Below are 13201 nucleotides of genomic sequence, written 5' to 3'. Positions count from 1 at the left end.
GATGCTTTGCATCTAAAAACTTAAACACCAGGGTGCAGAATGAAAGACTCCAGTGACAATCTGTGAACCTGAACGTTTAGTGCTCTAGCGCTGGGCGTATCTGCCTGCCGCAACTTTTATCCTTTCTTTGCTTTCTCTTTTCGCCCACTTTCCAATTCCCACGCGCAGGATAGCAAACTAGGCTCTAGCCAGTTTAACTTTCCTGCCTTCCTTCTACTTCCTTCCTTCGTGCATTCCTTAGCCGAGATGTTTTCATCGCATTTTCATTTCAACTAGCGGTTCTGAGTCGATGTCAACGGGTTCCTGCCTAAACTCATTCTCACTCTTTCTACGACCCAAGGATGTTGGGACGGGTGGCTTACTGACGTCCGAGAGAGCTGTGTTTTAAGTGCAGAGCGCTTTAGGGCCGCGCCTTGCAGCTCGCTAGGTTAAAGAGAATTTATTATAACCCACATATCAGGGCGCAGCGACTAGTGATAACAGCGCTGCCCTAAGAACAGAAAATTATCCAATCAGTCTGCATGTAACATGGTCTCGCTGGACCCAAGTAGAGTCGGCGCTCCGTCGTAGCAGCTGTCGTCGCGGCGTAACCCAGAGGCTTCGAAAGTCAAGCGGTTTATAACCGCTGGCGCTTGTCATACATCTCCCCGTTATTTAGCGCAAAGAAAACTGCAGGTACATTTGAGGCAAAATATATGTAATTAACCGGCAGCGCCCGCGTTCATTTAGTTAGGAACGCTATTTGAGTTGGTTTTTACGATAGCAAGCGAAAAAAAGTGGCAGTGCAAACGCCGGCACGTGCGGGGTGAAAAGCAAGCACAAAAAGAACAGAACTCCCGCTGGCGCAGTTTCCGGCAGGGGGGCGCGCGAGCACTGCGGAGGCGGGAAATTTAATTTGCATTGGGTGGTAGCAGCTAGTGAGCAAATAATGGCGCTACAGCCCATTATGACGAATCACAGCTCTTCACTTCCGACAGCTTTCACGTTGAGTGGAACGGCTTTAATTTTTTGTACACTTGTTCTCTTTCCCCGCCCCCGTATTTCGAAATTTTTGAGCCCTTTTTATTTTTAGTGCTGATGATGGGCGGCGCGGTTAATTTCCAGATATAGCTAAAATGAGACTTAGGCAGATTCCCTTGATATGTGGCGGCTCATCCGCGATTTGCTCGAGAAGCGCGCGGTAGCTGCCAAGAGTTTGATGTCAAGAGTTTCTCGGAGCCTGGTGCGAGGTCGTTTATTCCTGCGTGAAGGACAAGGTTTTCGACATATAGAAGGCACACAGTCAAGTAAACAGTATATTCTCGGAAAGAGCACTTGACCGTGCAACGAGTGCTGGAGGTCAGCCTGAAGGGGATCTAAGTATCGCTGAAGGAATTTCGTCTCCCAATCCCCTTAGGATTACGGCCGAGTCAACGGTTTTGGGGCACTTGGAGGCGATCTTTTCGGCATGGTCTTCCCGGCGGCCATGGCAGAGTAGTATTCTAAAAGGAGTATTCTTGAGCCCCTGTTGGAAATATGTTCGACGCACGTGAAAGAGGAACGTTTTAACAGTGCTTCAGCCGAGGGGCCGGCTTCCATCTGGTTAACAGGTTTTGCACTCATTATACAGTTTGCACGTGTGTTTAGATAGCATTAGAATTTATTCAAAAAACACGACAAAGTGCCGAAAAGAACCACAGCGGATACACGTACGCGTAATCGTCACATTGCCGACCCATTATACAAGTGCTTATATACAAAACAAAAGTGTAACACGCACGGCAGAACGATATCGTATGGTTGGCTACCAAGACATAAAAAACTAAACGTGAGTGAATGGGACTGCTACAAGCTAGGTTCCCCAGTTAGTTTTTAAACCGAAAGCCAGAGTTTAAGCCGAACATTTCTGTCAATGTGAGTACCGAAAACAGTTAGATCAATGCACTGTAAGTTATATACCGATGGGTTTTTGTAGGCACTAAGACAGTGCAGTGAGAGACTGCCCGTTGTTCAATGCAAGCCAAAGGACGAAGACAGCATAAACCGAAAACGCAAGGGTCTTATGTACCGATAAAAGGAAGAAAGGGAAGCAGCTAACTAGTGAGTTGGGATTTTTTCAGTAATACGTATATTAAGACCTAAAACGGAAACCGCTGCAACGAAAAAAACAAAAAAAAAAGATAATGGCAGAATATAACGGCACACACGTCCTCCGGGGAATCAGCATACTGTCGTGCAACAACATTCTGCGTCCCTTCCATGGAAGTTTAAAACAATACCTGCCAGGAGACTTGCAAAAAAAATAAAAAAAGGTAAGCACACGGGGCACATTATGAGGCTTCTTGACTACGTCTTACATCCAGGGCAAGGTTGTAGTAGAGGGATAGTAGATTAATTTATATATATTTCTCTCTCTTGAGCGGGTGGTTACACCTTTCTGAAACGTTCCGTATATACGGAATGATGGGAATACTAATTTTTTTACCTTTGCTGACACACCGCCGGAATAAAAACAGGGATACGTGTCCGCAACTTATGATAATAAAGTACGGTGTTACGTTAAACAATTTTTACAGCGGTTTTTATCTCTGTATGACCGCCAGAAATGCCAAATCATCATCCGTATGAGTTCCGCATGAGTTTCGTATATACAGAGTATACGGAAAATCGAAGAAAAACATATGGTGCCGTACTTTGCGCTTTAATTAAGACAGAAACGGGAAAACGGTGTCAAACGTACATTTTTATTCTGACAAATCATTTCATTCCTTTGTTTTTGGAAATATTGCCACTTACCCGCGTTCCACATAAGCCTAACCACCACTTTCGATGGCAAGCACCTGGAAGGCACCAGCTATAGCACATACACAACGGGGGATAGTGCATGGCAGAAGAGAGAGAGAAACGTTTATTAGAAAGAAAAAAAAGGTGTCGCTATCGTCCTAGGGGTGGTAGCATCCTTCCAGGGCCCCGGACTCTTCTGCTCCTCTCCGGGCTCGAAGAATCAAGTCCTTCTGAACCCCCAAGTCTGAGCTGGCCAGAGCTTCCTCCGATAGCTCGAACATGTTTGTGGTGGTGTTTATCGAAGGCCAGATAATAGGGTAGAGCCCATGTTGCACGAAATAAGTTGGAAGGGTTTCCGATTTTATTGCATGCGTTTGAGGGAACATTTTAAATAGTCGGGAATTGGGCAAGTGTTTCTCTGGATTTTGCCTCAGTGTTCGAGCTTCGCGCGCCAGAGAGGGTTCTTGTCCGGGTTGGGGAAAAGGGGCTCGTGCACCTCTTAGGACCGTGAGGCATTCCCAGAGCCGCTTGGGATAGCCCTGTCGGCTTTTGTTTTTTTTGCAGGCGTTGTTTTTTGCGAGATGAGGAGTGCCTCTCTGATTTCTTCGAGGGTGTTGGATACACCCAAGCGCATGCGCCTTTTCATTTGCCGAATAATTTGGGAAACCGAGGGCTGCTTTGTAAGCCATGCGGAGTATGACGTTGGCTTGATCGACATGTCTCCTGTCTGCTAAGGCAGTGGAAAGGCAAGCTATATGCCCGGGAGCTTGAAGCATGGCAGAAGCTCACGACGAAGAAGGTGAGCAGGGCAGGGCAAGCAGTGGGAAGAAAAGAGAGAAGACGAAGAAGAAGAAGGAGAAGAAGAAGAAGAAGAAGAAGAAGAAGAAGAAGAAGAAGAAGAAGAAGAAGAAGAAGAAGAAGAAGAAGAAGAAGAAGAAGAAGAAGAAGAACAAGAGAGAGAGAGAGAGAGAGAGAGAGGAGAGAGAGAGAGAGGAGAGAGAGAGAGAGAGAGAGAGGAGAGAGAGAGAGAGAGAGAGAGAGAGAGAGAGAGAGAGGAGAGAGAGAGATCGGCCGGAGCTAGTCGCACCCTTGTGGGGCAGCGTACAGGTTCGCCCCTTGTGAATAAACAGCTTGCTCGCAACTACTGTTTCAACCGTTACAATTTTGTCTGCATTAGTTACACGTGGGTTCCTAACATTCCGCATGAATTCCGTACTGCCACAATTCCGTATATTTCAGTGGGGATGCATATGCATAATGCTGTACAACTTGTACTGCTATGCGTAAAAACAGATGAGACCGACTGTAGGAATACATCACCGCGGCGCTTTGCGACGGCGTTGCGCAGAATTGCCTCATCGGTGACGCTACCTGTGCACATTGGTTTACAATTCAGATGCGACGCGCGAATCCATTGTTTGAGGGAGACTTTCCTGCAGTGATGACGGCGGATGCGATTGAAATCGTCGGTGGCCTTGAAATGCCATGTGGGAACCGTGCTGGGACGTGCGCCTAACAAATACGCGCTCTCTCTTCCGGCCCATTGTTTCATCTGCAACCCAAATCTGATGTCGAGATTATTCTTGGGCCTGCATCGTAGCCCCTATCTGTACATGCGTGTATGCATGTATATAATGAACTCGGTCGGCGACGAGAAGCGGTTGTCTCGGTTTCTTTGTTCCAAATACGTCTCAGAGTCCCGTTAACTTTAACTGGTTGGCGCACGCTGGCCAGACTTGAAAACGGCGCAGAGATATTCACAGCATTTTTTTGTGTGTCCCGTGCTTCACACAGTGCCATCATCTTTGTCCAGTATAAGCGGTGAATTTAGTGCTGCATAAACACAAACGCTCGAACATTTCGTCTTGTACCAAACAAGCGATCGTAGCGTCGACCAGTTAACAGCCGGCAAACGGCGGCACGGTGTACAGCAATAAAAAAAAAACTTTCCTGCGAGGGTTGCCTTGGAAGCTCTGGAAGGAAGCTCTAAACCTCATGGAAGGAAAAGTAACAAGTAGGCGGACCGCATGAGCGAATTCGGCGCACCTATCATGCTTGCTTTATGGGTGAGCATAGAAGACTCAAGCCGTAATAACACGTGTAATGCCCGTTCTACATGGTGCGAATTCGCAGCTGCGGCGCCGCTCGTGCGGCAAAACGATCGATTTTTTTTTTATATTTTCACTGTTGCGACAAATTGCCAAATGCTAAGCGGCGTTCACAGGAGATTTTCGACTGTTTCAAGCCAATTTGCCACAGCAACGAGAATAGGTCGTTTTGCCGCGCACGAGCGGCGCCGCAGCTGCGAATTCGCAGGCGAAATTCGCACGATGTAGAACGGGCTTAAGATATACAGTAGGTAAAACGCTTGTCTATAACAGCGATTTCAATTTCAACTAGTTACATCTGAAAACTGTCCAAACGTATACTCTTTACAAACATGCTGGAGACTAAAAGGGTGGGCTTACTTCAGAACGCCGCAGTAGTTTTCTTCAAATCCCGCTGGGGCGAAGCAGGATAAGGCTGAAAGTACGGAAGCTGTGCTGCAGACAAGTAAAGTTTTACCGGCTGTACTATGATGCAGCGTCCGTGAAGCGATCTCGCTGAGCAGAGTCGAGTGAACGATAGTTCAACGAAGAAAGAGGACACGTGAAGCCAGCACGCGCTGCGCTTGCATGTGCGCGTGCGTGTGAGTGTGTGTGTGGCTGCGTGCGTGCGTGTGTGTGCGCGCGCGTGCGTGCGCTTGTGTGTGTGCGTGCGTGTGCGCGCGCTGGCTTAAGCTGCCCCCCCTTCTCCTCGAAGAGCCGGCCAACCACTGGCGGTGTGCTGCGTCGTGACGTCCGGAGCCGAGTCAGCGCCGGGCGCCGCGGATGTTTGTGCGTGTGTATGTGTCCGACTTCCGCGATCAGCAACAGGCGCGACGACGGTGCTGATCACGGAGGCCGTGATGTGTGTGCTTGTGTGAAGCCTTGTGGCACTCGTGGCGTTGTGAGAGTTATAACCCTCGTGTCGGCGCGTTGGGCTAACATCCGTACTTTAGAGATAGTCGTTTATTTTTAAGGCGTAATTTAGGCCTTACCATATGCCTCAAGCGAAGGAAAATCCTCGGTTCGTCAGGCTGTTCGTTTAGCGTCAGGAGGGCACTGAGGCTCTGTCACAACAGGTTCCACCTCAACGCGTCGGAGTTGTCGTACGCAGAGTTGTTGACCCTCCTGATGCATTACAAATCTGCTTGTGTATACGACCAGAGATCTATAGACGGCCGCTGATGACTGCACTCCCATTGTTATTCTTACGTAGACACAAAACAAAGAAATTTAAACTGTGCGTGATTACAAACAGCAAAGGTTTTCAAACACCTTTGCTGTTTGCACGCACAGCAACAACAACACAAAAAGGCGTGCAACAGGCCGTGTGCGCGAACGCGCATTCTGCACCATTCTCATGAGACGCTCCTCAATTATAATAACTATAAATATAATAATGCACATTATTATTACTTAACTATTCGATTAAAACACTTGTTAGAATAAAATGTGAATATCCGCCTGCTGTTTAACAGCCCCACTATTTCTTCGCATATACCGTGCGTTCAATTGCTGTGTACAGGCTCGGTTGAACGACTCCAAGTTACTCCCGCGCTGCTATAACAGTAATAGAATCTTACTGGTGCCTTCCTGACGTGTCCACTAGACAAAAAATTGCGCCCCCATTACTTTCCACTAAAGTTTATTGCCCTAAATCGTACATAAACAGCGGTCTTCTTTCACCTCCGTGCACCGGCCCTTGCTTTAGTTTGTGCTGAGGGCAGTCACCGACTCGCTAAACTTTACCCACTCAATCGCCAATAACTATTTTCCCGTAATATGTAATGCGTTTTTGGCACCGTTGGTGTTTAGTAAGCAGTTGACATTTACCGATGATAGAAAAAGAAAAGCGTTGCAGGTGTAGGTTCCCGAGGCACAAAATTTGATAGTTTGACATTTACAGTGCCGTTCAATTGATTCATTTGAGTTGCATTAGAAGTCAAGGCCGTGGTGTCGAGTCATGATTCCTTGACGCACTCGGCGCGATTACTGTCGGCGGATCGAAAGAAGCTAAAGGCTCCAGACTTGAGAACGTAGGTCCAATGCGGCGTCATGCACGGCACTTCTCTGACTCACGTATACGCGTGATTGTTATTTAATGTCGGGATCTAAGCGGTATGTTTCCCCCAAATTACTGCCTTTCACATCGTATTTAAAAGTGCATCATTCGTTGAAGACCTGTACACACAGAGTCTAATGTTCTGGTTCATGGAGTCCGGAGGATTCTCAAGTGGGTCACGTTGGTTATACTCTTTGATTCCTATTTCTTTTGTTGCTTACTGTGTACACATGCTTGTCACTTAATTGTGGTAGAAGTCTTTCCGCAGCTGTTTAATCTCGTGACCCTCGTGACTCGTGTCACAACTATGGCGAGCGCTTGCTTCGCAAGCACCCACGACTTACACGAACGCATTCTGTATACGACGCAGGCAACCCAGGCTCCATCGAGTTCTACACGGAGTTCATGCGCGAGATCTTCGAGGGCCTCAAGAGGAAAGTCACCGTCTGGGGAGTCTCGCACGCCGGTCACGTGGCTCCGCCCAAGCCCATGCAGATCCCCAACGTTGAAGGTCGGTGCTCTCGGGGCTCGATATCACTTTCGGAAATCGCCAGTTCCTCAGGGATGCACTTTATTAGGCGCGTGATTATACAGTGTGTTTATCCAAAAGCAGAAACCGCTTAGTAATCTGGAAGCATGTGTAAGGAGGAAGAGGAATAGACTTTATTGCAGTCTGCAATTTAGGGGCGGGTGGTGACCACTGGGTGAGCACGTTCCACCAGGGCTTTTTGGACCCGGGGGTCAGCTAGAGCCGCCCAACGCCGCCTCCCATTGATCAACAGAGGAGATTAGGGGCAAGGAGTTTTGGGGCACGCCCACATAATGTGGCAGATGGTGTCGACATCTCCGCCAAGAGGGCATAGGGGTGATGGGTACTGATCAGGGTACTATATACAATGAAGGTGTGTGCGACACGGTAGGGTATTAGTTTGAAGGAGCCGCCACAATCGTTCTTCCGTTGTAGAAAGTAAGGAGTTCGCTGGGGGGTATTTCTGGCAGAGGAGGCGGTAGTGCGCAGTGATAGCCACGAACGTAATAAAACTATCTCGAGTGGATTGCACTCCGTGGTTAGAGGTAACGAAAGGGGTTGCTCGGGCGCACAGTAAGATCTCGAGCTGCTCTGTGGGCCACTTCATTACTCTCTAGGCCAGTGTGCGCAGGTGTCCACACGACCTCCAAGGGCGTTTTGGGGGGATTGCACGGAAGAATTTCGAGAGCTTTGGCTGATATTTGCCCTCGGGAAAAGTTCCGTATGGCAGATTGAGAATCGGACAAGACGGCTTTTGCGGTATGGCTCTGAGAAAGGGCTAGCGCTGTTGCCGTCTCTTCCGCCTCAGTAGGTAAGTGGGTGCGGGTGGTGAGAGATGTGAGTTGGAGGAGTTAGCACTGTTGATGACCGCCTAGGCATAGGCTGTGTGGTTTCGGTAGCTAGCGGCATCCACATAGTGGGCTCTCGATTTGATGGGGTATTTTCTGCCAGGTAACGTGCGCGTTGTTCCCTACATGGTTTGTGGGGTGCATGTTGCGGGGTAGCGGCCGGGTTAGGATTTTGTCTCGAATGGGAGGGTGAATCGGGTGGGCAGAATTAGTAAAGATGGAGATGCGTATGTGTAATCGGCGGATAATTCTTAGACACGCAGGGGATGATGCTAGACAGGAATATTGATCCATTAAGTAGGCCTCAATAATTTCCTTAGCTGTATTGTGGATACCAAGTTGTTCTAGTTTGGCAGTGGGAGTGCTGGGAGGTATATGCAGGGCGTTTCGGTAGACTTTACGCAACAGGTGGTTCCGTTGTCAAGTTCTGCACAGGTGGGATTGAGGTACGGGAGGGAGAAGGTGAGGCGACTGATAATGAAAGCTTGAATGAAGCGTAAGTGTGAGGCCCTAATGCCGGGTGGCGATGCGTCGGAGAAGGCGAATGGTTTGAATAATTTGGGCGTTTAGTTGAGTGAGGTATTGGGAGTTCGCGCGATTTTGTTGCATTGAGAGCCCTAGTACCTTTATCCGGGGCACCTTACGAATTTTGCTCTTGTCGAGAGTTATAGTGCTGGTAGGAGGGCTCGGGGGTTTACCGCGAGGCGGGTGGAGAATTAGTAGCTCGGATTTTGCTGTGGAACAAGTGAGCCCTGCTTGAGTCGCGGCAGCGAGGGAGGGCCATGTCTGCACCGGTTTCAAGTGTTTCTTCAGTCTGGGCATCGCTTCCTCCAGAAGTCCAAAGGGTAATGTGGTCCGCGTACAAACTGTGTCGAAGGTATTTGAGAAAGCTGCTGTTCAAGTAAGATGAGGGTTATGTTGAAAAGCAAAAGTGACAAGACCGCTCCCTGAGGGGTTCCTATGGATACGGTGACCATATTCCTGGAGGTAGAAAACGGGACAACCCCAGCGGGGGCGGGGGGTGGGGTGGGGTGGGGGGTACAAAAGACAACAGGTTTTTTAACGCGAGAACTGCTCTTATTGAAAACGCTACATGTTGCACAAAGACTCACTCAGACCGAGTAAATCATCCCACTCAGTTTAATTACGAGCGTTTATTTCGAAGGTCCCGCTTGACGTCCTTCGCGTTGTTGTATCTTGCCGAAGATTGATTTTTTTAAGCAAGACTTTGACTTTATCCTGCAAGACTCAGTTGCAAAATTCTTCACACGTACGGAAAGTTCAGCCGCATAAGTAACATAGCAAGCAATGTTGGAGGTTGATGTCCACGCCGAGTTAACAATGAAAAATAAAAAACAAAATAAAAACGCGCTCCACTAGAGCCATGGTTCCAGAAAGGCACAGGGCCATTTCCGCGACGCGAGAAACCTCAGCGCAGCGTACATCCTCTGTTGTCATCGCTCTAAAGACGTGCATCCATCTCTCAGAGACAGAAACACCTGAAGAGTTCTAACCTTCTAGTTTCATTTCAATGTTTTGCTTGACAATGGGCCAGTGATGAAATAACGCCTCTTCAAAGTCGTCTTCAGCAAGAAACTTCAAAGCGTTTGTCGGTAAGAATAGATCTAAATTGTACTCTCTTGGTAAATATTTCAAAGTACTCGAGGTCATATTTGAAGAAAAAAAATTGTAACTGTCGGCACACTTTTGGTTTGATCGACTTGCTTGGCGCCAATTTCGAAACTATGCAGCCTTGCAAAAACGGGACATTATTGTTTATCGGGACAACAAGACGGGACGCCAGAAGCGGACCTCAAAAACGGGACTGTCTCGGCCAAAACGGGACGTCTGGTCACGCTACGTATGGATGGCATTTTTATTGGTGCGGAGGGTACATCTCCTAGATGAAGCTCTGCGGCACGGTTGGTTAAAAGCGAACGGATGTAATTATAGGTCCGGTGGCCTACTTTCAGTATGTCAAGGTTGCTTATGATTGCTTGGTCGAAAGCTTTTTAAAGATCAAGAGCTAGTATGGCGGCCGTGTCCATTAGGGAGGGAGGGGTAATGACGTCATGAAGGAGCTCCAGGTGGACGTCTTGGATTGATAGCCGCGAGCGGAAGCCAAGAATGGCGGGGGAATAGGCGCTGGTATCGTCCAGGTATTGAATAAGGCGGGCGTGAATAATATACTCATGGACTTTCCCTGCGCAGGAAGTGAGAGATATAGGTCGGAGGTGTTCGAGTCCGAGGGGTGTGCCAGGTTTAGGAATGAAGGATATTTTAACATGCATGTTTCCATTCGGGAAGGAGGGTGCCGGTAATCCAGAAGTGATTATAGTATTTAATGAGAATGGCTATAGAGGTATCAGCGAGGTTTCGTCGAAGTTTGTTGGTTATGCCGTCCGGGCCGGGAGCTGTGTTGGTGCGGATCTTGAGGAGCGCCGCGCGTACCCCAGTGTGTGTGATTTCTCGATCTAAATCAGTGTGGGGGGAGTCCAGAGTAGGGGGGCGCGATAAAAGTGGGGCCCTGTGTGACGCACGTAGCTTGGAGATAATCTAGAAGTCGGGTGTTGGTGCCGGGACATTTGTGGACAAACAAGCTGAGTGAGTCGTGATTGGGTTTGGGTTCGGGAGGAACTAGGGTCCAGTGGGCGTCGGAGAAGGGACCAGGTACGGCGCTTCTCATCAGCTCGTTCCCGTCAGCTCTACAGAAAAGCGACGCGGTATCGGCGTGCGAATGTATGTATTCCTCGGTTCGGGAGTCGTCCCGTGGAGGGGTGTGAAGTTGCAGAAATCACATGGGGCGTCTCTTTGGGGACCACCGGGGGCAGGACCCAAAGCGGCGCGTCGTTTTGCGCGTCGTTTTGTGCCCTAGCTATACCAGGTGGCCCTCAGGGAGCCCCTACACCGGACTTCCGAACCGAGGAATACATGCATTTGTACGCCAATGCGGCGGCGTTTGAAAATGACAACCGTCGTATTAGAGAATTCGGCGCCAGACCGCAAAGTTGATCATGATGACGATGGAAATGCCGTGAGTTACGACCGAACAATGTTCGCTTTGAGCGACACATTCGTTAAATTCTATTATGAAAATAATAATGCGGAATATACCAAAGCTAATCGATCGAACTGAGTATTTACCGGCACTGTGCTCGCCCTCGCCGTTGACCACGCATTGTGCGCCCGCGTTTAGCGATGGTGGGCGTTCACGTGGGTACGCCACCCGTGCTGCGCGCAGACCACCCGACGCTGTACTCGTGCGAGGGCCAGATCGAGCACAAGCTGTCCTTCATGAAGCAGTACATTCCCGGGAAGGCGCCGCTCATCCTGGTGGGCCACTCCGTGGGCTGCCACATGGTCCTCGAGATCCTCAAGAGGGCCCCGCACCTCAACGTAAGTACCCAGCAGCTGCGGTTTTGACGCGGCAACATTGCCCACCTCAGGAGTCATTCTGGATGCGCGTCCGGCTCGCATGCCGCACTTCTTGGCGGAACCTGGCGCCGTGCGCACCGCAGTTTTTAGCTCCGCCACTTCTCAGTTCAAATAATTTCCTTGCGATCCGGTCTGTCAACTTTTAATTGCCTGTAATTGTCTTCCGCTAAGTGTTAGACGTGTATCAGAGGGGTGACGACCACTACGCCCCTAGCTATGGCTTGAGATGATGATGACCGACGTGACTGAGGCATATATAAATTTTACTTTTTTGTTATCATCTCGTACCGTTGGCGGTATTGTGGAGAAGTTCCTTCTTTATTTTAACTCAGTTACACGTCGATTAAATGGAGGGAATGGCTGTGGAGCCATGTCTTGCTTGAAGACGTGGCTCTGTATGGCATAGCACGCGAGCGAACACAGTATACCGTATTGTACCGGTATACGGTATACCGTATTGCCGTATATGGCTTAGCTGCAACGGCTTGTTGCAGCTAAGATAAACCACGCAGACGCGCCAACTACACCGCTTGCCACAGATTACACGCGGACTTTTTTCCTGTGATGAGCTGGTCAGTGGCGTTGAGAGGGCTGATCTGCTACTCAAGCTGAAAACGGCTAAGCTCCGTTAGAGAGAGCGGAAGTGACATCAGGCGTATACGACTGTTTGCAGGTGGTCAAGGCGTTCCTGCTGTTCCCGGCCATCGAGAGCCTGGATCAGTGTCCGCGCGTGAGCATCATCAACCCTCTGGTGACGTACCTGCGGCCCGTGACCGTGGCCACTCTGTCGACCCTGCGTCTGCTTCCGCGCTCCGTGCAGAACCTGCTCGTGCGCCTCTACGTCTTCCTCACCACCGCGTGCACCAGCCCGCACCAGACGTCGCTCAGGGGCGCCGCAAACTACTTCCGGCCCGACTGCCTTATGGCCTGCTTCGTGTTCACGCGCGACATCATCCAGAGCATACGCCAGCGCGATGACGCCACCATAGGAAGACACGCGGACAAGCTGATCGTGTACTATGGCCGCAACGACCACTGGAGCCCCGTCGAGTACTACGACGACCTGCGCAGGACGTTTCCCAACGCGGACGTACGCCTCTGCGAGCGCGGCTTCCGACACGCGTTCGTGCTCGACCGCAGCGTCGAGGTGGCGGCCATGGTGCGCGAGTGGATCGAGCCGCTGTTCAGCTAGCAATCTCCGGAGTGGAGCACCGATTCGGGCTAGTTGGTTATGGCTGTGAAACACGTAGCGCACGAGAGAACAGGAAGGAAGAAGAACACGGTACAAGCGCTAGAAATCAATTGCTGTCAGAGATTGTCAACGATGCGACCGTAGAGTTGATGTCTAGCGCTTGCACCGTGTTCTTCTTCCTGTTCTCTCGTGCGGTAAGTAACGATGTTTCACCTCCGGAGTGCACACACGCTTTCGAAATTTTCCCAGAAGGTGCAAATGCTGTCCTCCCAGAGTCTGCGCATATCA

The 13201-nt window shown here is 49.7% G+C and overlaps 1 protein-coding gene across 1 annotated transcript in view; it reads left to right on the top strand.

Moving 5' to 3' along the window:
• LOC144180385 (lipid droplet-associated hydrolase-like) overlaps nucleotides 1-12999 on the top strand; it is a 44139-nt gene extending 31140 nt beyond the window's left edge. Inside the window, exons 2-4 of the mRNA XM_077708746.1 lie at nucleotides 7280-7420; nucleotides 11528-11682; nucleotides 12395-12999. Of these exons, the coding sequence (XP_077564872.1) occupies nucleotides 7280-7420; nucleotides 11528-11682; nucleotides 12395-12913 (815 nt within the window). The 3' untranslated portion in view covers nucleotides 12914-12999. The remainder of the gene's footprint in view (nucleotides 1-7279; nucleotides 7421-11527; nucleotides 11683-12394) is intronic.
• Nucleotides 13000-13201: the final 202 nt, after the last annotated feature.

Source organism: Haemaphysalis longicornis, unplaced genomic scaffold (assembly GCF_048455015.1).
Source record: "Haemaphysalis longicornis isolate Haplotype H1 unplaced genomic scaffold, Haemaphysalis longicornis Haplotype H1 scaffold_4, whole genome shotgun sequence".
Lineage (NCBI taxonomy): Eukaryota > Metazoa > Arthropoda > Arachnida > Ixodida > Ixodidae > Haemaphysalis > Haemaphysalis longicornis.
The sequence above is the reverse complement of the archived record's forward strand: the minus strand, read 5'-3'. Positions and strand labels throughout refer to the sequence as shown.